The 25,431-nt window shown below is 39.9% G+C and overlaps 1 protein-coding gene and 1 long non-coding RNA gene across 3 annotated transcripts in view; one reads left to right on the forward strand and one right to left on the reverse strand.

The window, feature by feature from the left end:
- Positions 1 to 299: 299 nt before the first annotated feature.
- The window catches only part of ABCC8 (ATP binding cassette subfamily C member 8), a 114,529-nt gene continuing 89,397 nt past the window's right edge, over positions 300 to 25,431 (reverse strand). Inside the window, exons 19-39 of one of the 2 annotated variants that reach the window (XM_015864123.1) lie at positions 23,924 to 24,022; positions 22,975 to 23,059; positions 21,987 to 22,067; positions 20,735 to 20,872; positions 18,247 to 18,372; positions 17,660 to 17,759; positions 16,826 to 17,073; positions 15,706 to 15,866; positions 15,053 to 15,122; positions 14,285 to 14,442; positions 13,308 to 13,400; positions 9,743 to 9,845; positions 8,559 to 8,672; positions 7,821 to 7,941; positions 7,528 to 7,658; positions 6,764 to 6,842; positions 5,772 to 5,880; positions 4,885 to 4,988; positions 4,199 to 4,332; positions 2,821 to 2,883; positions 300 to 943 (exon numbers count right to left, since the gene is read on the reverse strand). In XM_015864123.1, the coding sequence (XP_015719609.1) occupies positions 806 to 943; positions 2,821 to 2,883; positions 4,199 to 4,332; positions 4,885 to 4,988; positions 5,772 to 5,880; positions 6,764 to 6,842; positions 7,528 to 7,658; positions 7,821 to 7,941; positions 8,559 to 8,672; positions 9,743 to 9,845; positions 13,308 to 13,400; positions 14,285 to 14,442; positions 15,053 to 15,122; positions 15,706 to 15,866; positions 16,826 to 17,073; positions 17,660 to 17,759; positions 18,247 to 18,372; positions 20,735 to 20,872; positions 21,987 to 22,067; positions 22,975 to 23,059; positions 23,924 to 24,022 (2,455 nt within the window). In that variant the 3' untranslated portion in view covers positions 300 to 805. Of the gene's footprint in view, positions 944 to 2,820; positions 2,884 to 4,198; positions 4,333 to 4,884; positions 4,989 to 5,771; positions 5,881 to 6,763; positions 6,843 to 7,527; positions 7,659 to 7,820; positions 7,942 to 8,558; positions 8,673 to 9,742; positions 9,846 to 13,307; positions 13,401 to 14,284; positions 14,443 to 15,052; positions 15,123 to 15,705; positions 15,867 to 16,825; positions 17,074 to 17,659; positions 17,760 to 18,246; positions 18,373 to 20,734; positions 20,873 to 21,986; positions 22,068 to 22,974; positions 23,060 to 23,923; positions 24,023 to 25,431 lie in introns of those variants that run through there. The other variant, XM_032444742.1, reaches the window with a different exon arrangement.
- LOC107314659 lies at positions 8,669 to 18,294 on the forward strand. The gene is made up of 4 exons (XR_001555549.2): positions 8,669 to 9,615; positions 12,466 to 12,623; positions 13,181 to 13,277; positions 14,005 to 18,294. It is a non-coding gene; the product is annotated as an uncharacterized LOC107314659 (long non-coding RNA).

The following is a 25,431-nucleotide window of genomic DNA, read 5'->3' on the forward strand; positions in this document are numbered from 1 at the left end:
AGCTACAGTGAAAGGTTTAATGCTTTTTGTTTACCATCTCTGGAGGGATAATTTAGAGGTTAACCGCAGTATCTGGAAATAGCGTGCATTAAATACTGATGCTTCATCACAGCCTCTCTCCTCTTAGCTTCCTCGCTATTTGGGAGGGAGTCTGGCCCTTGGGAATCAGTCTAATATAATTCAATAGGGGTAGATGCAAGTCAGCTGAAGAAAACCTAAAGGAATCAAATTGTGATTAATTTTTTAAAGACGTTAAGGGAGAGACTGAGAGACAGAAGCAGCATCAATGAACCACAATGAAATGTTTTATAGATTTTATATTTAGATATTAAAGTTTACATAGTCATATGATTAAAAGAGAAAATAAGCTTTCCAGAAATACCTTTGGTATATTATTATTTTTTTTCCTTCTGCATTTAGTCAATAATAAGCATTATCTATGGTGGGGCTACAGTGCATATAAAATCACACAGTAACAAAATGACAAGAGAGATTGAAGAGTAACATAAAAGCTCCATGCTGGCCACGCTTCTCTTTGATGTGAATCTTGTCATATTTCATCTGTGTAGGTTTGGTCAACGATACTTCAGGACTCTTTGGTAGCAAAATAAAAAAGAGCAGTAGTATACAAAAAGGTACATGAATTTGTTAATGCTTCAGGTGGAGACATCGCTCATTTTATTAAAAAAAGGAAAACTTCCAATTTATTATGAAAGACTATTTACATTTTTACATTTATAGGTATTTTACACTTTTAGAAAATGAATAATACAACCGTACTTTAAAATGCTTCATTTTTTTAAAACTACTTATCTGCCTGTACAAAAGAAGCAAATACACTGTCCTCTTGTTCCAGCAGAACCTCAGGTTTGTCGTACTCCAAAATAAGGCCTCTCTTCATTACGATGACCAGATCTGCATTCAGGATCGTGTGCACGCGGTGCTGAAAACAAACAAACAAAATGCCAGGAATTCACCAAATATATATTTATTACATGTACATGTATTATATGTACAAGGCAGCCTTCCAGAAATTAAACTTCCTATCCAGTTTAAGATTACTTAGTCCTACTTTTCATCCTAATTTACCATGCAAACACTGCAGACAAATATGAAGACAAAGAGCCATGCAAATATTCAAGCACTTCACTTGTATACAGGTACTTGAGTGTGAAAGGTCCTACAGGTTGAGTCTAAGGACATCCCCAACCCAGGGTCCTGTCACCGGGTGTTGCCGCAAGAAGGCAGGCAGGAACATGGGAATGGGGCAAGTGTGTGTGGTACTGCTCTCAAGTGTTCTCCCAGCCCTGGACTGCTTCTGCTATCAATGCCTTCTTGAGGTTGCTCTCAATCTCTTTTATTTTGTTTTGTTAGCCTCCCTTATTGTATTTTCACATGTCATATGCCTACCATCATTTCTGTTTTCATCATGTGCCTGTGGTTTCAACTTTTACAACAATACCTTCTTGTTTCCAGAAGTCACATTTGTAGCCAGGCCTTCTGCTTTTCCCTTATTTGAGCTTTTCCTAATAAATCGTATGCACTGGCCTTGGGATTTTTTAATATTCTTCAGTAATTTTCACTATCCCAATCAAATTCTTTGCTTCTTATTTATTTCTTTTTTTCTTCTCCTCTACCCTTTCTGCATTAATTTTTCTCCATTTTTATGTAATTTCACTTTTTAATGTTGAACACAACTGCACAGCATTTTTGGCTTGCATTAGTCCCGTAGGGATGTTTCATTGCAGAACTCTACGGTATCTGTTACACAGTCACTCTTCAGCCACAAGGTTCTTAATCAGATCCCTGGGCACCCTTCATAACAAAACAGGACTTGTACTTCCTCCTGTGCCTTTCTAGCCAGGTGTTCCATTAAATAACCACCGATGGCATCTGCACATCTCATGCCTGCTGCAGTCTCTGTGTGACATTAATCCAATCTGCAGACAAGGGAGGGACTGAAATCTCACATTCCAGTGCAGCACAACTCAGTATTTTCATGGAGAGAAATCAGGAGGTTTTATGCTTCTTATTCATTTGCTTTTCTTATAACTGCATGATAAGTACCATGAGATAAATCAGGTTTTCTGTTATACATTTGCTAAGTGAAAAGAAAAAGATGCTGTAAGATTCTTGAGCATACATTTCTTGAATTGGGCTTAATTTTTAAATGTTTAGAAGCAAATTTACTTTATTTCACCTCCCTGAAATACCTGTATTTTTAGAAAATGGAGCACTGAAAGAGATGTGTAATTCTGACATATTTGTCAAGCCAGTTGATTTGATTCAGGTCAATAAACAATTTTATTTATAGATACTTGAGAGCTTTGTACAATCACTTCAAGAAAGTGCAAACCTAAATTCGATCACATTAAGCAGGGATGGAAGGTTTATTTTTATAAGTCAGTGGAATTCTCTTTCACTTGTTTAAACACTGAAAGAAAATTGATCCCTCCAGTGGCAGAAATAATCACATCATTTTCCTCTTCCTTAGTTTAATGATTATTGTGCCTTGAGAAAACTCATATCTCTCAACAGTCAATGTCACGTTATATTTGAAATTAGCCTAAGATGTGTAACAGGAAACAGACCACACACTGATACGTCTTTACAGGCAATCAGACCTAGCACTGAGCAATGTGGTTAAGAAGCTGTTGTTATGTATTTAAATAAGCAATCTGTTTAGATGGTTAATCACTTCATTTAAAAACAAAAAAGTAGTGGCCAAATTAACAAATTTCTTAACATTGACAAAAAATGAAGAAATGCAGCATATCTGATTCTAGCTTGGATCAGAATGATAGCAGAGACTGTACTTACTGCTATTGTAACCACAGTACGATCAGCAAACGCAGTCATGACCACCTTCTGGAGTATGTTCTCCTACAAAAAGGGAAACATTTGCTGCTTTTCAAAGAGCAGAAGTTACACAAACAGGCACATAGATACTAGCAAAGTTTAAATAACCACTGATCATTACATGTTTTTATTGATCCTTTGCAGCAGAAATGAGAAATGATCTCCACGTCAGAACTTCAGTTGAAGCCTGGCCCTGCTTGCTGCTGTCACCCTCACTGCCATCGTGCTGTCCACACACAGGCTGTGCTCTGGCTCCCAAATCTCTGCTACCCAAATTCAATTTCATAGAGAAGGAAACTGAGGACAGATTCAGGGGAGCTGCCAGGCTGCCTGCCTGCACACTGACACCTCTGTGGTATGTTTTTCACCCCACTGGAAGCCCAGGAATGTCCCAACACAGTGGAGACAGCTAACACCAGGAGGTGCAGAGAGATGGAAAGGAGTACGCTGTACCTGGCACGCAGTGAAAAAGAATTTGTGATAGTTTGAGAGTACATAGTTCTCACTCAACAAGTACTCATCCATTCCTGTTTAGGAAACACATTGTTTGTACCAAACTCTTACAAACGTCACTAGAATGGACATCTCTATTTGCTATTACCTTTTCGTTACACACATATCCCAAAGGATGAACTGTATTCAAGATGCGTTCAAAGTTCAAAAGGTGTTTCAAGTGCATGGTGTAATTCCAACGTTACTAACCCCACTCACATTTTAAAGTACTAAAAGTTCTTAATGCTGCAATAACCCACTTCCATTATATTCTTCACTTATAGAATACTATCGTAATGAAAAACACTGAAGCATATAACCAAGGAAGAATCTTAAGAACGTACAGTTCTATTTGGCTAAAATCCACTCAGCGTGCTATTGTTGTGTGGTTTAATCTCTGTCCAATGATTTCTGGCAATTAATGCAATCATCCAGTATGTCTTTTCTTTGTCTTTATTTCTGACACTGCTTTCAAGGCTTCTAACTTCCTGACTTGTCCTGTCCACCATGTTGGGGAAATTTCTCTGCTCACCAACTTACCCTCCACTGACTGCTGCAGCTGACCTTCCAAAGCTTTGTTTGCTTTAGGAAATCAAACTGCCAATGAAAACAACACACTTCATTTTCCTAAAGCAAACAATGTTGCAATAACTTTTAAATTCTTAGTAACAGGATTTAAAAGCACTTTAGATGAGTTACCAATAATGCAGAACTAAATAAGTCTGCAATAAATATGGTGTGAGTATGTTACAGCGTAGATAGTATCATCATCCCCATTTTTCTTTTCATGTAACAGCTGTCACACCCCTTCAGTGAAAATAAGCAATTGGAAACACTTCAGACTCACTGTTGCCATGTCAATAGATGCAGTGGCTTCATCCATGATGAAGATGCTGGTCTTCCGCACAAAAGCCCTCGCTAAGCAGAATAGCTGCCTTTGGCCCTGGCTGAAGTTTTCACCCCCTTCTGTGACAATAGCATCTGGAAAGGAAACAGGAAAACATCACTAATAAGGTGTGGATGAGGCACAGGTCAGAGCAGGGCAGATATCTCACTTTCAAGATTTTCCAAGTAATATTTTCTGACCCTGAAGCTGCTGCTGACCCAGTTTTATCTGCTTATATCTATTGTTCCAAACTGCCAGAACTGCTGACTCACTGTAATTCAATGTACTCTTTATTAGATATCAAAGTAGCTAACCATGTTTAAGAGTGAATTTCTCTAGGCCATGTGCAACTCAGAGCAATGCATCCCTGTACAAGTGGCCTCCATCATCTTTTTTTCCCACTCTAAGGTGCTCAGAGCCCCATCCAGCCTGACTGTGAGTGTCTCCAGGGATGGGCACCCACCACCAAAATAAGATGAATCCAGCACCCCTAGCACAGGCTAGCACGGCCTGCAGGAAACCACTTTTTTTCTTCACTTTCCATAAACCTAAAAAGCATTTTTTTCAGCAACTGCCTTCCTAAAGCAATATGTGAAACAGAAAGGTTGTGAACAGAAAAAGCAATCTCCAGAAGGAGGTCTCGTTACCTAGGCCTCCAGGCAGTGCCTTCACCACGTGCTTGAGCTGTGCTATTTCCAATGCTTCCCACAGCATGCTGTCAGTGCACTTCTTCTCAGGGTCCAAGTTAAACCTACAGTTATGTGCGATTCAAGAATACCAGTCAGCATCAGCTTTTCAAAGTGTTTCTTTCATTGTGCTTAGAAACAAACCTGCAGAAGCCTGCATCATTTCCAGTGAACTCATGAACATGTGAACATGACTTTCCATGTAGAAACTACAGCTGCAGGTGCTGCAGCTCTGTACTGTGGACTGTACTGTTCCTTTCTAACACAAATGACTCAGACATATGAAGGGGCAGAATTTGGAAACTGGAGCTTTTTGCTCACTGTTCCTGCTGCATTATCAACACAAAGAAGAAAGAAGAGAAAAAAAAGAATAGCCCAAAAAGCTGTTTGATTTTACAGGTGAAAGAATGGCTGGAGGAGCAACAGAGGATAGAGACTCCAGGATACAATACACTACAAGTCCTACAGTACTTGTCTTATTGTTCTATTGCTTCCTCTTTCTCTGCATTAAGCCTGCATTTTCTTTCATCTGATTTTATAAGGCAAGCAGATGCAAAAACAGAGAGGAGGATTTCAAGAATGGCTGTATAGTTATGGGTATTTGATCAATGCACTAAACTTAATCCTAAAGGAATAAATAATCAGTTTTCCTGCTTCCCAGGCATTGCATGCCTTATGCTGACAGCACACTAAGCAGGCACAGGGTGGGTAAAAGCACCAAGAGAAAGCCAGCGATCCTTCAAAAGGAGACTGCAATCAAACAGCCTCCTATCAGCAGTTCTGTACAAGTCATTATATGGGATAATGCACATAGTGACTTTTTGATATTGCTGGTGCTCAATGCTTACCGGATTGTTCCACTGAATAAAATAGGATCTTGGAGAATGATTGACAGCCTGGATCTCAACGTCTGTAAGGGGAGCTTAGCGATATCTATCCCATCAATGATAATCCTTCCTATTCAAAAGAAAAATGACAGTCTGCTGGGCTGCTGATCATGCCACACAGCCACTGGCAAAGACAAGGCTCACTTCTGGCTGGTGATACATTGCAGCAGGAACAGCCAGGAGCTGCATAACCCTTTATTCAATAGCAAACAAGTTTTGATTAAGCAACAAGCACAGTTCTCTTAACACTAAGCTTCAGCCATAAAGGACATGAGGTATACCTGTAAGTTTTAAGGAATGATTGGAAATATTACTTATCTGCTTGACCAGCACAAACACACAGCAAGCAACAAGGCAAGAGGTCACCTCAAATCAGTGACTAGTTACCAAGGGGAACAATCATTTCAGGAAGCCAAATCACTATTGAGAACTTGGAAATTTTATCCCCAAGTACAATTGTCTGGCTTTTCACAAGGGTCTTGTGGACAATGTGGCTGGGAAACTGAGGACAGCATTTTATAAGACGCACAGGAAGGCACTCTGTGTGCGAGTGGCCATGGTGCCCACCAAAAGAAGTGTGGTAAGAAATTCCAGGGCAGTAGGCCCAACTGCAGACAAGTCTTCCAGACCCAGTGAGTCCTATCTGCTATGCCTTGTGTGCAGATCCTTGGTTGTACTTGAACATTCTCTCATTCTATTCTTTGCTCCTACTGTGGGGAATGCACAGCACTGTCACTCTCTGTCACTCTTGGACTTCTTTTACATAGAACGAGAATTTTTGTCAGCTGCACAGCTGTTAGATGGCAGATGATAACACATTTACCCAAAGGTGGCCAGATAGTATATCTCACGGATTCCAAAACTGTACTTCAAAGCTGCTGCTATTCAAAAAAGGAACATCAATGTATCTCCAGGAGCTAAGCTTGATAGAAACAAAAAAAGTGTAATCTTACCCTCGAAAGTGTCAACCATTCTGAAAAATGCAAGAGAAAAGGAAGATTTTCCACTGCCTGTTCGACCACAGATCCCAATCTGTGACACAGAAAGAAGAAGAACATCAGGTGAGTGCAAATGGACAGTGTATTCGACACTTATGATGACTGGATGGAGATGCTATTCCAATCCACTGATCAGTTCCAACAAACTGGACTGTTTACAAGGAAGTCTCTGAGCTGTCTCTTTGTCTTTATAGGTCTGAGTGTTTAGGTATAAATCAAGGCCATTCCTGAGTACAGGAACCACTCGAGAGTGATGGAGAGGAGCTGGTCAGTGCTGCAAGCAAAGGATAGAATCCAGAGGTGGCTTTGCTGAGCAGGAAGGATGCAGGCAAACAAAATTCAGGAGAAAAAAAAAAAATGAGAGCAAAGAAATGCAGCCAAGCAATAGAGCGATGGGAATAAGGGAAGGGGAGCCACATGGGAATGATGGAAAGTATGTCAACATAGTATGGGGTCACTGTCACTTCTTTTGTCACTGTGTGCTGACAGCAGGGCACTGGCATACTGACACGTGGTGTGCAGTTCTGACTCCTCACTATCATGTACTTCTGAATACTAAGACACGCAACAGATTTATTCCCAGTGCACTGCATTCCTTTATAGAAAAGAATAAATCTGTAATTCCATCATTAAAATGTACAGTGGTGTATCCTTCCAGAGCTACGGTTTCTATGATGTACCACTCTAAATATATTTTCAAAATCACTGCAGTTACTTACCTTTTGTCCTGGAGAAATATGAGCGTTGACGTGCTTTAGCACTGGCTTCAAGTTGCTGTCGTATCGAACACTAAGGTTCTGGATTTGGATCTCGCCTCTGTCTGGCCAGTTCTGAGGAATCTGTGAGGAAGCTGCACCAGGAACACAAGGGAAGGAAGAAATAAACCAACAACCCTTCTATGATACATTCGACAGCTCATTAAGTGATTTACTAAGTTATTCATGGTAATACACTGCAAAATCATTAAAATTTCAGCAAGCTCTTTCTGCATGCTGCACAAAACTGCACTTACAAAGAAGCCCTTCGTAATTTTCAGCTTCTGTTTTGAGAAGGCCATGGATTCTTTTCACTGCACCCAGCTGGATCTCCATGTCAGCCAGGTTACGAACCATCCAATTCAGATAGTTAGACACCTGATGTAAAGCAAATAAATTCCTGAATTCCAGATTTTTAGTAGTTTGCATCATTTGACCAGCATGCAGCTTATATTTCTCCAAAGCAACAATTGTTCAGCCTTGGCAAGCTGAAGTGGTGAACGAACAGAATGGTACATGTCAATAGGGTGACAGTGACTTCAGGTTAAACTTCCTATCTGCAGTGCACAGAGACTTTGGTACTATGGACACGAGTACGGGAAGAGAAACAGCAAAGACGGGTGAAAAGACATCATCTTGCTAAATAAAACTGTTGGACAGTCCAAAATGATGTACTGGGACATAATTACAACTGATACACTGAAACGTTATTCTTCACAATGGAAGATAATACCAAAATGTAATGCAGCTTGGCCATATTTTTATTGACATATTTGAACTGCTGCTTCAGTGAGTATTTTATCAAGAAAATGAAAAAGTATATACTCAAATATGTCAACCTCTGAATGTGAATTGAAGTTAACACATGGTTTCAGTGATGTTACAGTACCCACGGAGAGATGTACAGACACCTTCAATCTTCCTGTTCATCTCTGTGCCCTGAAGAATTATAAAAACATGTTTGGGAGAGACAAGAAGGGTCCTAAGTTTCTTACCATAAGAGCATAGGTTAGTCCCAAGCCTACAAGTCCTGAAGAGAGTTTACTATACAGGCAACTGGTAATAGAAGTGACAGCTGCTATGAGTACCACACATGCTCCAATGTACTCCTGAAGGAACATGAATAAGCTCCATCACTACAAGTCTACCAATGATGAAAACATTCTCATAACTGCACAGTAAAACACAAACCCATTGCACAGTTCAAAACATAGGCAGAAAACAACCAAATTTATACAGACCCTGCCTGAGAACCTATTTATATTGCCGTTAGCATGGAAGTGCCGTTTGGAAATGCTTTTGTAGACTGGAGTTGTACCAACACTCCTATCTTCTGGAAATGTCAACACAGGTTTGTTAAGCATATGATGGAGATGGCCGAAACAACTTCAGGTAGGTGAGAGAAATGCCCATATGATCCTCTGTGTGCAGATCCTCTGTAATGAGAGACAGCTGGGAACCCAGGATGGGCTTTTGCTGCTTTAATTAAAATTGTGATTCAACTTCTCACAGAGAAGTCTTTTAGTAGAATTACGTAACAGACTAGAAAACAACCTCCGTAGGAGGGAAGCTGTTATTCTCCTATATTTGTACTTTGCATTCCTCTATATTTGGTGAACCATCAATGGCAGTACCACATCTCTCATCATTCACAACATGAAACTCCTTGATTTACCTTTCAATGATTTAATTTTATTTATTTATTTTAATGCCAGGCCACTTTATTGAGCACTCTCAGGAAATGGGCACTTGAAAACCTTCGGCATTCTTATGAAGACCCATAACAAGCAGAAATCCATCTACACCCTCCTGCTTCCTGGGGAGCAACAAGGCAAAAGCCTGCTAGCAGTGACTAACAGATTCCTAAAGGTATCCTAGCTGGCAACACTGTCAGAACAAATCTCCTGGTACTCTTCTGTATGCAAAGGAGCCAATGTGATCTTTAATAATTATTCCTGTCTTGGAGAAATAGCAACAGGCTACAGGAGAGATTCACACTCTGTTCAGACTTCTGGATGGGAGAGCATGTGTTCATTACGGATATACACAGAGGTAAGGGTACAGCATAAAAACTCAAACGATACTGCTAAACAGTTGGATTTTTTCTCAGGTTGCTTGGAATAAGGTGAAATCAATTCATTGCGTATACAAGAGAAAAACTTAATGTAAAAGTACTTGCCATGCGGACTTCCAGCCAGCGATTAGCAGCTGTAAGGAAAAGGGAAGCAATGTTGTTGGAATCTGTGTATTCAAGAAGCTTCTGTCGAAATTTAGCTTCATACCTTAAAAAAAGAAAATACAACAACAACAATCAAAACCAATCAGAAAACAGTCAGGCTTTGGGTCTTGGTAAAACAGAAAGCAAAATTAATTTAGAGGGATCTGTGTTCACGGAGACTCAGAGGTTTAAGTCCGTAGTTCAGGAACATCATCCACATATTCATATTAGACATGTGTATACTGCATTTGTATCTTTAGGAGAAAATGGATTTTATTGCACCGGTAGAACTCCTTGCATGACTTCTGAAACATGGGGCATTTTCTAATTATTTTATTACATGGCAACTGTGAGAAAGACAAATCTGAAATGAAAAACAAAAGAAATAGCCCGTGCATGTACCTGTGAGATGAAATACTAGTGCATGTAGAATGCACCTCTTCTTCTCAGATTATATTTTAAAACTTTAGCTCACATTACTGCAATGCCTGCAAACTGTTCCATTTTTAAAGCATAAACTTAAAGTCCTCTGGTCATGGCAGCTACAGTGTTAATTACACGTTTGTCCTTATCAGTAATGAACGGAGCACTTCAGAAAACAAAAAGCCAGACTCTCGCTGCCACAAAATGCAGCAGAGTGGAAAGAACCATGTTTTTTACCTTCACAAATGAACTAGCCACAGAATACAAACTAAGAGCAATCGCAAGTAGGTCTGCTTACAGCTTATGATGGTGGATTTGCACTCACTCGTAACAAAAGCTGCATGAATGAATTCTGCCTTGAACACAACAGATAAGAAAGGTGATGACTCCTGGCTACACGTATTTACGTGGGGTCTTGGCCAGCATGCAAGTCCACCTTACTTAGGTGGGCATATTTATTTGCAGGGGTACAACTTAATGTGATCTTAATAAAGACGTCAGTAATTATATCTAATATTGAAGGACTGGGTGTCACAGAAGTCTTTTTCAGGGTAGTAACAGGTTTAAAGGCCTGAAGATTACGCATCTGTAAGCTCACCATTTTATAAACCTTGCCCTACTTACATCCTTCAGTACTGTGCTTGTAATGAACGCTGCTTTATTTATAAACTCAGCTCCTGGTACACTGGTATGAAGGAATGATACAACGTTTTGTTTAAGTCTGAAGTAGGTAGCTTAGAGAAGGTTTCAAATTTGTCTGCTACCGTGTATCCTGACCCTTATTTTGAGTGCAGTGTAATAAAGTTCCAACCTAAATTGTTTACACCTTTCAGAAAAACAAGAATGATTTTGTGCAAATGAAGTAACAGTTCACATCATATGGCCATGTACCCAGACATAACAGACACACTGGCTGCATGTAATGGAAAATGGCAGCTAAAGGCCTGGGCTGGCTCCACATGTATTGGACAGCATAGAAAGGTTGCTCCTGAAAGCAAGCACTCATGTCACACTATGCCCACAGCTGGAGGGCCCTGCCTTTCCACAGGACACACTGCCCTCAGAGCCCTACCACTGGGAGATGGCCGTGCTGCTTCTAGAACCCACTCTGTTTAACTTTGGTACCTCCATACCACGAGGAACAACATGATGTAGATATGAAGCGAGCATCATGAGTCAGCCACAAGTACACACAAGGAACAGTGATGCAGACAAAGTTACTGCTGTCAGAGGGGTATTGCAGAAGTACCAGAATCTGTCCACAGAAGGTGTCCCTGGCTTATCAGGTCTTCCAGAACACAGTCCTGTCTTTGCAGAAACCTTAACATTTACAATTTATTGCTGACTTAGCACCAGCGATGTTTGAAGTGCCAGACAGCACTTGCAAGCTATAAATCAGGCCATGGCATCTGCTGAAGGTGTATTTATAGTTGCAGCAGTAGCTGTCTCTCTGATCTCCCTCTGGATTTCTGTACGTTTCTTTCCCCATGCATTCTGAGTAGGTATAGAATGGAGAGCAACCACGAGTAAGGACACTTCAGGAACAACTGGCACCAAACTAGATGACTAGATTCCTGAGTTAGCGTTATTTTTAGGGACACTCAAGCTAGCAAGTCTGAACTGCACTCCTACTAATATGTTAGGCAGCCGAGAAGCTTCGCAGTCCTATAAATAGGCAGGTTAGCAGCTGATGCGGGAGGCTGGCAGGCAGATGGAGTACAGGACTCACTGAGAGCACGTAGCTGCCTGGGTCACAGATGCATCGTTAGTGCAGGGTACAGGAAAAAAAGAACACAGAATAAAATTCTTTAAGGGGGGAATTTATCTCAAGGGGACAGGAAGGACCAGGAGGGAATGGTCCAAATGGCTGAAAGCATTAGCCAGATGGTGTTCAATGTAATTTACTGCATCAACAACTGAAAATACGCAGTCATAATACTCTAAAGATCCCCCTGATAACGTAAAAGATTATACAGGTAAATGAGAAAAGCAAGAATTAAGAGAGAAATTGAATTTCCTTAGAAGTGAACACAGACATAGCTACAAACTACAGAACACTGCAGGCACTTAAAATAAATATCTAATAATAGTAATTTGAAAATATTATGCTGTTCTACCTCTCTTCAGGAGGCTATCTTCAGCCAAAAAGAAACAAGGTTTTGGGCTGGTAGTTCCTACATTCTGCTATTTATATCCTATTTAGAATTGCTTAAAAATAGTCTAATTTTTGCATTAATTGTATTACAAAATTAAATCTGCAGGTTAAGAAGAATAAGCAGTACTGCTCCAAAGAGAGAACAGGAACAGTAATAACTAACTGTGTAGATATCTAGATGAGATGGGCGTGGAAGATGTTTGACTTCACTTGAATCAACTGGGAAAAGCCAGGAATAGAACCAATGCAGAGACAAAACAGCTGGTGAGCGCCGCAGTAGCTTGATTGGAACTCTGAGAGTATCAGTGACTGTCATTTTGTAACAGACAGACAGCTCAGGCATGTTATCAAGTATTTCTAGGCTGCTCCTTGAGAAGGTGAGCTCACCTTGACAGAATAATGCATCAAAACAGAAGATAAAGGCTGTGTCTTCAAGTTGCATACTTTCAAAATCAATCTAAACAACCGCATTTTCAGCCAGCAACCTGCAATATAACCTGTACCTTCTGAAATTACCAGGGTGCACAGTTTATCTTACCGGGACATCGACCCATACACAGATTATCATGGCATAACATGTTACTGCATATTAGATGTTCCATGGAAACTGTCCAAACACACAGTCTGCCACACCACACGCTGTGGTAATTGCAAGCCAATTTAGCTCCTTAAATCACATTTACCCACAAAGTTTTTTTCAGGTTGCATGTGACTGTGTGGAGGGTTAGTGTGAGCAGAGGATACACATTAGCCTGTATTTCTATAGTAGCTCCTTCACATCCGTAATACTTAGTCCTCAATATTTCACTTTTCCTTAACAGCGCTTTGTGGACCATGGATTTCTTGCTGATCCAAATGCCAAATACTTGCACCTGCACAATTGCAGAACACAATCAAAGATGGACACTCAAAAGGGAGGTAAGAAATGTTTTCTTAAAGAAACCGTACCTGAAGGCTCGGATGGTGGTCAGGCCTTCAACAGTCTCTGAAAAATGGGAAAGTAATGGGAGCTGAGTGCTGTCATCCAGCTGCTGGAGGTCCCTAGAGAGGATTATGAAAACAATTTTGAAAGAAGTCAGTTCTGCTGTCCAGTTATTCTCCTGGAGTGAAAGGGAATGTTAGCATAATAATTACACACACAGCGTTCAGATGGGCTGCAGTGCAGCACTGCAGGTCTCTAAGCAGGGAATTAAGTCCCTGGGAGGACTTTTCTCTTTAAATCTGAGTACATGCAGTGCTGGAATTCTGAATAAATCTTTTCCTTTCTCTGCCTTCCCTCACTTCTCTAATGTTACTAATTCTTATACTGAATATTTTATTCTTTTAAACAATTCTGGCTCAATGCTGAATATGAATTTAATAAGATACTGCAAGTGAGGGTTCCAGTTCAGCAGAAGGCAAAAAGCAACTTCATCTTTGTTCTCTCTCCACCCCCAGAGGACAGCACAACTTCACACTGAGCTAGCAATATACGGACCCAGTAAACAAGAACTTGCAGTTCTCAATTTCAAGTAAAAATCTTCCCCCTGACATCCAACCTAAATCTCCCCTTCTTCAGTTTAAAATCATTTCTCCTTGTCCTATCACTATCTACCCATGTAAAAAGTTGATTTCCCTTATGTTTATAAACTCCCTTTAACCATAGGAAGGCTATAGCGAGATCTTCCTTGTGTCATGTGAAGATGGGAGAAACTTTCATTGTGAATAAAGATGCTGCTCCTGCCTCCCAGGTTTGGTTTAAAAGAGCTGCAGACAAAATGCACTTGTAGAATGACACATTTTACTACACTGGATTCAGATCACCTTCAGATAAGTCCACGCCTTTGACAAAACCAAGTGCAAAAATGAAGGCCCTTCACAATTCTGCCACCATGCACTTCAAAAGATGTTTCAATAGCCAGAACAACACGGGTCTATGTTCTTACCGTGATGCGACTCGGAAGTATTTCTGGATGAAGTAACACATGATTGCAAGGGGAACCAGGGCAATGAGAAACATCGGTGTGACATATGAAATCACAGCCAAGGCAGATACACACAGCAAAGTGGAGCGACTCAAGCACTCCAGGGTGGCAGGAATATGCTGGGTTAAGTAAGAGAAGTACACAGAATTAGAGAAATAAATGCACTGCATACAACTTAATAACAGCATTATTTCCTATTACGTTCTTTTACTCCCAAAGATAAAAATAAAGTCATAATATAAAATCAAAGCTCTGAAGCACTAAACATAGAGGTTTTTGGATTTACTGCTGGATTTTGGGAAAGCACTGCAGCCCAGAATAAACATGGAAATCTGAATTTCAGTCATTAATATTTCAAGCAACAGCATTTGCCTTTTTCTCAATTCATTTGCTCGTGTATCTCAATCAAATACATTTACCCACTTTTTAAACAAGTGGGTGCTCTTAGTTTAAGGATATTGCTATCGATCTACTTTCTCTTCCCTTTTCACTAAGATGGAAAAAAATAAGCAAAGCTTTTTATGACTGCGGGTATCTTAATTAAATAAGCATTTTCCCAGTGTGCATTTAAAGCTGAGGAATTCATCTGGAACCAGAAAGTTATGAAGCAAAGTGATGCAATATTCAAAATCATAGATCAGCTGCAAATCTCACCCAAGTAAGAGAATGCAATAATTCAGACTGAGAAAAATAAGGTACTGTGGGAGCTCAAATGTACTTAGTGAGTACCTGGTCGATGGTGTTGCAATCAGCTGAAAATCTGTTCAATATACTTCCCAGAGGTGTCGTTTCAAAAAACCTAAAATGAAGCAATGAATGGGAAAGATCGTAGCAGCCATACTAAACTACTTCTTAATTGCTTTTTTGCCTTCCATAAACTATGTGCTGTGCTACAAACACAAGGCAATAAATCAACAAACAGGATGAAGTTTCTCATGTTTCCCCGTAACCACAGCTTCCCTAATAAAACAGCAGTCTCAACCATCCCAACAACAACCACCATCTCCTCAGCTCCCTTTACTGCCCAGCTGTGTAAATCCCACAATTACATTCGCTTTCACATTTGCAATTTTGCAACTCTTCAATTTATGAAGAATGCAAGGAAAGCTCAATCACAAGTCTTGACATTTTCCCGAGAATAAAAAGAACAACTGCTGGCACAACGTATTCAAAGTCCTTTCCTTTACATTTGCCCATCCAAGATACATACTTTGTTATTGTTGTGTAGTTAACTGTTCCCTAACTTGTGCATGGTGAATCCAAAGTCTAATTCTGTCTTGAAAAAAGGTGTTTTTTTTTAATGAAGTTTTCAATATTTCTTCTTCCCTCATGACTTCTGAGCTAAATATAAAGCATAGTTTGTATTATAATCAGAGCAATACCTCATCGGTGCCAAAATAATCTTATTTAATAAAGAAGCGTGCAGCTTTTTGGTGACTTTCAAGCCAGTCCATTCCACTGCTATGGATGTGACAAGACACAGAACAATCCCAAGGCAGCAGAGAATGCTGAAAACTTTTGAATATGGAGAGTGGTTGAAAACCTAAGAAACAAAGAAAGAGCAATACAGAATCCATCATAAATTAAACTTAAAAACCAAGAAAAATAAATGCAGGACTGAAAAAATATAAGGAATAAATCCTTCTTTCTCCCCCAGATTTTCCCAAAATTAAATATCCAGTGACTTCACGTTAAGCCCAAGTTTTTTATCCTTTGGAAAAGGGACTGTTTGAAAGAAAGCAAGAGAGAAACTCAGAATTTAAAATCATACAAAACTAGAAAGAAATCTGATCGATAATTCTGAAAATTTTATCTCAAGGAAAAAAACCACCAACAGCATCTAGAAAGCAATTCCTATGGCTCTGCTGACCCGGCCTATTCTTTGACTGAGAACAGAATTTAAGGTATTATTTTTAAATATTAACTTCATATTAAAATCTGCCATCAATAAAACAACTTTTAGGGTAGAAAAAACGATCCCATTGAAATCAAACATGAACCTCCCAGGCATATGAGTGGGATCATTTAGAGGCACTAAATTCCCATGAAGAAAGTGACCCCAGTTGTGACAAAATCCCTCCACTATAACTTCATACACACAGAGTACCCTGCTTGGTAACCCTGAGGTCAGTTCCAAGTGAATTTCATCTGGAGAACAAGGAAAATGGGCTATTCATTACAAAACCTGAATGCCCTATTGCAGCAAGAATTCTATCATACCGGGGGAACAGAAGAACTGTAATATCAAAATCACTTTAGAGACCAAAGTTTAGGCATAGCAGCTAATGATGAAAACATAATAATCTGGCAACAGGAGAACAACAACGCACAGAACTTAATTGTTAGCTTTATTGCATTGTGCGCCTGAAACTGCATTGACCTTCAAAATGGCTCGTTACTGGGAGCTTCACATACTGTATACAAATCTCAGAGCAGAGCTTGAGTGTGGGACTTCACCACTGGTTACCATCTGAAGAGGGGAGTAAGTGAGGTATCTCGTACCTCACAGTAAGAGCAGTTTTTCAGCTCTACCTCCATCTTCCCAGAAATAGCATCTGAAGTCCAGCGTGCCAGGCAGTAATCAATGGCCACCATCACTGTGTGCTTCAGCAGCTGGGACAGAACCAGCAGCGGCAGGAGGAGTATTCCCGCTGCACTGAGGTACTTCCCACATGCTCTCCAAGGCATCTTTGCTCTCTGATGTAGCACAGAAGACAGGTTGTCTTCATCATCACTTTCTGTTGCTTCTTCTGCAATGTCAAAAAAAAAAAAAAAAAAAAATTAGAAAAAAAAGTGTACAGCCACACTGGCTTCCTCTTATGCAGCTTTCATAGGAACTGGTGAGTGACAGCTTCAAAACACAAGTTATCATACAGCATAAAGGCTTTCAGGTGAAATTATTTGCTCAAGCAAGAAGTAATACATGTTAAGAAGATGCAAAAAGCATAGTATTAGATGTTCAATGTCTTCAGCCACGTTCGAGAACTTAAAAATGTTGGCTTGATTAATAAAAGAAAGTGAATTGTTCCTAAGTAAAACCTTAAACTCAGCTGTTGGCAGGTTTGAAGTTCATCCAGCATAAATTAGTCAACGTTAATTCATCTCTCACTATTGAATTATTTTAAGTGTACTAAAGTTTGACAGATGTTATGGCTTCTGATGGTTTGAAAACATTAATCCAGAGATAAACTCAGTGGAAACAGCACTCTTAAAAGCCACGACCCATGTGGAAACCAAAGATTCTTCTGCTGGTTTGAAAGTCATTCATTCATTCGAATATATTTTAACTGTAAAACAGTGGTGTAGCAGTGCTGGGCATAAAGGGTGCCCTTTTACCTTCATCTTCTTCATCATCTTTCAGCAGTGCTTCACGGGAATACATTGTCCTCCGGAGATTTGTTCTTTCCAGAACAGTTTTAGTTTCAATTGTAGTCTCCTAAAAAGGAAGGGTTAGTGTGTTTTCAACCACGAAATTCATTAGAACATGAATAACTGTGAGAACATGAATAATCTGTTTTCAATCAGAACATCGATGAGAAATAAAGGAAGTGAGAATCTTCCAGCATGCAGCCATAAAGGACTGATGTGCCACTGCTGTGTAAACCAAAGGGCATCAATTGCATAACTGACATTCATTGCAGTTTGTCAATCCCAGCTCTCTCATTCCTGGGCTCTCAACTTGGACAGATATTTCTAAATTAGTAAGGACTAACATTAACATCTTGTTCATTTTATGCTGTAGTAGTAAAGAGAAAGAGGTTCTCCAAAACACTTTTATGTGCAAATGTGAAAAAACTACACCTAATGAAATTAGTGAACTCAAGTATACCCTACACAAAGAGCTGTCAGAACTGCACATAAACAGTGCTACTCCCATTAAGTGGCCCAACTTAGTATTCCTTAGACAGGAGCCAAACAAAAACCTTCTCCAGCTCCTGGTCTTGTCGATTCATTAGCGTCTTCCAGTGTTCGAAAAGCTCTGTCTCAGATTTCTGTATGTCCTTGAGTGTTCCTTCTCTCTGGATGTAGCCATCTTTCATCGCTATTATCTAAGAAGTCAGAAACAGAAGCTGTGAGGTCACAACCATCTCTATTTATTTTAAGGGTACACGGTGCTTGGTCAGAACTTATTAAAAGAGCATTTGTATGAAAAAAGTTGTCTTTTAGAAACAGTCTAGTTATCTCTCAACTCTGTCCCTTTTACTTGAAATGCTGCAAAAAAAACCCCTGTACGCTTCCTACACTTCACACTTTCTAAAAGGAAGGCTGCTTTTAAGTAGCAAAAAAGAATGGAGTCCTCTTCAGCAGACAGTAGAAAGCACTGCTGTCTAAATACAAGTCATTAGCAAGATAAGATATTAGAGTTCTCTTGCCACCTAAAAGGAAAAGGCTTTTAGCAGCACACCGTGCAGCACATTTTGCCCTCATTCAGGCAATTAGGTATGAGCGAACTGGCTCCACCGTCTGTTTGATACCATGGACCTGATAAGGAAAAGCTGGGGATTTTGAATCCCTAAAGCTTTTAAAAGCATAAATGGTCGACACAGTGTAAAAAAAAAATTATGTGTACAAGAGAAAGTCTGAAGAGTGAGGTTTCCAGGTTTATATCAGCGAAACCACAGTGTACACATAATGCAACTAACTTAACTTCATATCTGATGAGGAGAATTGGAAAATGAGGCGTGCGGGTTGTAAACTCACATGACATCATTAGAAGGTGGTTAATGGAGTGTTTCTTCTCTCTAGAAACTTGGAAATTTCAATGAAAAAAAAAATATAGGGAGCACATTCCATTTATCAGTCAGAATTTACAAAGAAAAAGAAAAGTAATACTAAAAAAAGAAAGCAAATGGATCTTTTTGTGGTCAATTTTTTTCAGGAAGTGCTGAAATAGATACAACTTTACATTCTTAGGAGGGTTTTGCTATGGACATGGAGGAAGGCCATCACACATATGTCAGATGTTTCTACTTAAAATTCCTTGAACTAAACCAAAATAAAGCATTTTATCTGCACCTTGCTGAGGTTTATTGAGACCTTTACTTTGGTAAAAACAGCCAACTCTCCCTTAACAAATAATAATTATTAATAAACTTAATTAATACAAACCCTCCCTGTCCTACAGAGTATTTGAAACAGTCTGTTTCATGAAACCTACTTAGAAGGTAATAAAAACCATTCTCATTGAGCAGCTCACTAAACAGACACACCTAGAAACGTGTCTGACATTTGGAAAACAAAATATAATGGTACTGGATATAGGAAAACAGCTGTGCACATTAAAAAGCTAAGGTGGACTTCAGATGGAGAGGAAGAAGACAGAAAATGCCTGTACTCAGAGATGCTACCAGCAAAAGCAGAACTGCATTGAGAACAGCACTAATTCTTACAGGAGTACAGCCGAGGGACAAGGTCACAGCAGACACAATAGAGGATAAGTGCTTCCCAATAAAATCTGACCAGAACAAGATTAAAGGCTCTCTGCAGCTTTACAGCAGGCCAATATGAATCACAGAAAGTAGGCAAAATATAGTTATTGCTTGAGACACAAAATAACTGCTTCTATGGTCCATGCAAGCTACAAATGACTGAGAATTCCTGCTGGGAGGCAGCACTGCAGTAATCAATCTTTGTGGGCAAGACGTTGTGGCTAGGTAACTGCAGGAGAAGTGCAATGCCAGTGTGAGCCAAGGAACTAAAAGAACCCCAACAAAATAAATCTCCTTACCCTATACAGACTGTTTTACCTTTATCATTTGTAACTGCAAACTGCTACAGCAAGCACACTTTCATCTTTTTTTCTGTAAAGTTCAAGATACAGCAAAGAAACAGAACTTCCTATTTCTTAAAGCCTATTTGTTAAAATTCTGCCATCACATGATGGGAAGAAGAGTTTTTGATGTCTTATCTACTGTTATCAAACCTAAGGAAATGCCATTTTTCCTTGCATTTCCATTCGTCTCAATAACCATAAACAACACCTTTCTCTGTGATACCACAGACAACTTCCTGGTAACATCACAGTCAGAGGCAAATACGTTACTCCAACATTTCACTGTTCTGAGAACAAAACTGTACAGTGTTATAAATGGGTTAAGGTACCTGTTGTATTTTAAATGCAGCCCATTTTCATGAGATTGTCAAGTATCAGTTCTAGGAAAATCAGACCTGTAAAGGTGTTCTATGACAGGAATTCCAAAATCCCACACTCCAGACTTGGTGAACTTTTGCAAGACCTTAATTGTGACTCTTCTCACTAAACCACCACTTGGACATATTTCTGCCACTTCCTTGCTACACACACACATATATATATATAAAAATAATAATAATAAAACATATATATATATATATAAAATAATACATATATATTTAATATATATATGTATTTAATGAGAAGAGTTTCCTTACCCAGTCAGCATGGGGCAAGTACTGCAGTTTGTGGGTCACTAGCACAACTGTACGCTTGTCTTCTCGTAGCATTTTCAGGATTCCTTCTTGCATGAGATGGTCACTTAGGTGGATATCCAGTGCAGAAAACGGATCATCCTGTCACGAGGAAGAAATGGTCAGCTTGTGAGTCAACATTAAAGTGATTTAAGGAAACTGGTGCATGTTATTAGTGGAAAAAACAGTTAGATCAATATAGACGATCAAAAGAGGTCATCAGAAGATCAAAATTGTTCAAAGAAGTTTTCTTAAAGTTCCCAACAGACCTGGAGGCAGCCTGTTGGTTTTCTGCAACGAGTACTCAGATGTACAGTAACATCAGCTGTGTAAATGCCAGGATTTCCTGAGGCTTCTGAAACTGCACCTCTTAAAAGATGCACTTCACAGCCCTATTAATGGCAGTTTGTGATTTCTGTAAGACTCAACGCAATGAAGCAGTGTGTACTGATGGCATATGTTATCTAAACTGCTCCAGAGACAGTGCCAAGTAGAACACTTTTATTCTCCATACTTTTCCTCATGATTTTTTAAAATTACTTCTTAAATTCATTTAATGACACTTGATTAAGAAAGCATCACAAAAGGAAAAGTACTGATCTGCTTGATGATCCTCATCAGATGATTTATGGCCTATGCTAACTTCATCTTATTAAAACAATCAATTACATGCAATTAATTCAGGAATAAGCTGATCTGCATCATCATTGAGAAATTCTTTTTCACTTAATTCTACCGGGCTTTTAGAGCCTGTTCCTACTCCTTTCCAGAGCACATCTGCTGAAGTTTGGGCGGGATATATAAACAAAGAGCCATTTGGGTTTGGAAGACAGCTTAGTTTGTTGCAGAAAGGAAACACCTTTAACACAGGACAACATTCATTTTATGCCTGAGACGGCTTATGAATGTTACAAATATTGCTGAGACTACCAAACTTCTGGCTACAAATTTCTGAATAAACACAAGAGTCAAAACAAACTTCAACAGACAGAGGGGAAGCATCAGCCTTCCAATTTGTATCCCAGTATCTGTCTGTCCACAGCATTCGCAAAGCACGCCATAACCGCAAGGCTGGCTAACAACAGATGTAAAATAAACAATGCACATTTAGCTCAGCTTAGCGAAGCACAATGTTCTGTGCTCCATCCGTGAAACAATGTAAATGCTTACATCTTGGGCTTCTGTTTGCAGCATAAACATAATGGCATCTACTCACCAGGAACACAACATTTGTCTGCTGGTACAGTGCCCTCGCCACACTGATACGCTGGCGCTGCCCTCCAGACAGATTAATACCCTGGAGATAAGCAGGAAAAATAAAATCAACTATAAGAACATCAACTGAATATTTATAATCTGATCTGATTATCTGGACAAAAACTGGTTTCAAACTGTTGGCCTGCAGGGGAGCTGGGAACACAGTATGCTGACTGTGGGAAAAGCCAGAGCTCCGTCTGAGCTCTGTATGGATCGGGGGTGAGAAATGTTTAATGGCTTATAGCAACACAACGGTGCAGGCAGCATGTGGATTGTCTGCAGGCAGTCTGATCCAGCAACTGAAGTCTGCTACATCCTACCTGTATTTTATAACTGTACGTCACCATACAGCATTAGCTCCATCAGGCTCTGTGTCTGTATCACAACTACTGCAATCAGTAGCTCCTGTAATCCAGCTGCAGTTTCACCAACACCGTAAGCTTGCACAAGCCAACACTGCTACCAGAAGGTCCACTCCTCCTCCCTGCCCTTTTATCCCACCCCTCTGATTTTCTCCTTCTGTCCTACATTCATTTAGCTACACAATGACTTGGGTTAAGAACTAATGCTCTTCAAAGTAACATGGTAGGCATGGAAATGTGTCCTTGTTGGTGCTGTGTGAGTGCAAGTGCCACTTTGTGCCTGGGTATATTGCTTATGGAATTGGGACTTACTTTTAGATTACCCCCAAATAAACCAAAATATGTGCTGTCAGCAGAATTAGTCAGACACTTTGATGCTAGCACATTTGAATCATGGCACCTCACAGAAATGACAGTGTCTCTGTTTACCAAGCAACCAGCTTTCAGACTAATGACTCAAATGTACACTTACCAAAAGATGACCTTTGTTGCCAAATAGCTGGTAAGATTTTAAGAACGTAACAAAATAATAAAAAACCACTATATATCTACAACAGAAATAGAAGCCTGTGGCTGTTTACTGACCCTCTCTCCAATCTGGGTTTGGTCTCCGTGAGGGAGAATGTCAATATCAGGCTGGAGGGAACAAGCATCAATTACTGCTTTGTACCTGTGGGAACAAAAAAGGTAATGCAAAATCCACACTGATACTGCTACAGAAGCACATTTCCTACCTGAAGGGGAACAAAATTAACCAGCTGGAAGAATCACACGGTGGAAAATGTATTTGTTAGCCACTAATTGTTCTAATGGGATCTCTTTCAACTGCAGGCAAGTAAATACCATTTCAGCTAAGAAAAAGAGACTTGCCAAATACAAATACCAAACAGCTAAAACCAGGCAAAAAAAATAAGAACCAGCTTCTTCTATACTATATCATTATTGTTTAATGTTTACATGCATTTCTTACCAGAAGCTTTGTTTCTTGTTTTTGTTTCAATACCCAGGGATGGTAGAAAGAAACAAGCAAACAAAACACACACGGGATGTGAATACATGGCTGTCTACTTATTTTAGGGCAGGGAGAATGGGGAACACAATGGAATACCCACAATAGCTTCCAAATCTTTTAGAATGCTTTGTGATCAGTTACACAGAATAAAAAGGCAGCCCATTAATCCTTCACAGTATACAAAATACAGAAATCTTAACAGATGTTACTCCAGCACCCAAACTGTCACTGACCAAGGCAATTAAACTAGTCAGTTATGTGTAAGGAGAAAGTACTGCATGCTGCACAAATGTGGCCCTTGGAAATGACAATCGTTCTGCACTTCAGGCCAAGTGAGACTGAACTCTGTATCGTGGCCTTCAGGAAAATTGTGGTCAAAGCTGCCTGTCCAAGACTCAGTGCCTTCTGTCACATTCAGAGTGGGATGGGGCCAGTGTGTCTGTGCAGAAGGTGTCAAAGTACACAGAACCACTGCTCAGCTAAAAGGAGAAGGAAGCATACAACAGGGCTGAGCCCTATTACCTCTGTTTGTTAAAAGAGCTCTCAAATGTGATATTCTCTTCCACTGTGGCGTTGAGCAGCCAAGGCTTCTGTGATGCATATGCTACTGATCCTCTTTTCCTGGAAAAACAAAACAGGAGTTACCAGTGCAGTAGGGATTATTGGAAACCATTTAGTTTTGTGTAGAGATAGTAATTAATCTCAGAAAATGCTGCCTTTCCTTCCTGTTCCCTGGGACAGTTTCCAGCTAAACACTGCAATGGATCACCTAATTTGAAAGCTTGTTCTGTTGAATGTCAGCTCGCTCCCTCGTTTTCTGCTGTAAGAGTTTTGCAGAGGGTAACTCCATAAGCCTCAGCAGTGCAGGCGGCAGGAGGAAAATTACCAAAGACTGAATTCCAGCTCTGTCTGGAGAGGTGAATTAAAAATGCATAGCAGATGACAGCAGTTAGGCTGCACACTTCAGGAGAGGTATTCAAAAAGGATGTTTTTAATGTATTAAAAAACATAAACATAACTCCACACGTAAGCAAAGGCAGTTCTCCCCCAAACACATTTATTTTCCCCACTATAAGAAGAGAAATTGAGTCATAAGGATTCCATGCTGAACATTTTTCTATTTCTTTATCTCTGTGTAGACAAAAACAAGGACACAGACATAAAATAGTTGCTAAACCTCTGCTCATGGAATTGCCCCCATCACACACCACAAGAAGGAGCAACTTTAAGGGCCAACAAGATGCCCTGATGCAGATTTTCTTCCACACGCATTGTTATTATTATTACAACTAAAAATGTATCTGCCCACTGATAGTGTTTCTGCGGCTATCTGCGTGCGGAGGACTCAGGTGGCAGAGATGGGAGAAAGGCACGACGTTTTATTAGAGCACCTGATACTGCTGGAAAAACAGACAAACTCATTGGCACATCATTATTTCTCCAGAAAAGAACCAAAGGAAGGATCATATGCCGAAAGTGTATTTGTTTCCCAGCTACATAAACTAATCCAACAGAAAGCTCTGACCTCTCACCCAACTGTCTGCAAGACAGCCACCACAGCAGCCTCATTCCAGTTAGACCTGAATGCAATTCTAACCGTAAGGTAGAGGGGGAAAAAAAAAGGCTTTATAATTTTCTGTAATTCCTATCAAGAGGCAATGTCCCTTGCCCTGCTCATTCTTTCTGCCTTTCCCCAAGCTTGCTTAGATGTCATTATAGGATCCAATTTTCACTGATGATCTGAACGAGCACACAGTTCTGCTACCTCTGTAGCACGCTTCCCAGTTCAAATTCAGATTGCTCATTAAAATTTAATTGTGCACGGTGAATTCTCTGACTGGAAAACGAAACAGAGATGAACGCACACACAAACCCCTACACAGCTCAGCCTGTACCCTCAAAATCTAATTCAAAATGCAGCAATTTCTGACACAGGAGGGAAAATATATTTTCAATTAGTGAGACAAAACTGCTCTGAACATGAACGTGTATTCCTCTCCCATCATTTTATTGCTTCAAACTGCGTCTTT

The sequence above is a fragment of the Coturnix japonica genome, chromosome 5 (assembly GCF_001577835.2).
Source record: "Coturnix japonica isolate 7356 chromosome 5, Coturnix japonica 2.1, whole genome shotgun sequence".
Lineage (NCBI taxonomy): Eukaryota > Metazoa > Chordata > Aves > Galliformes > Phasianidae > Coturnix > Coturnix japonica.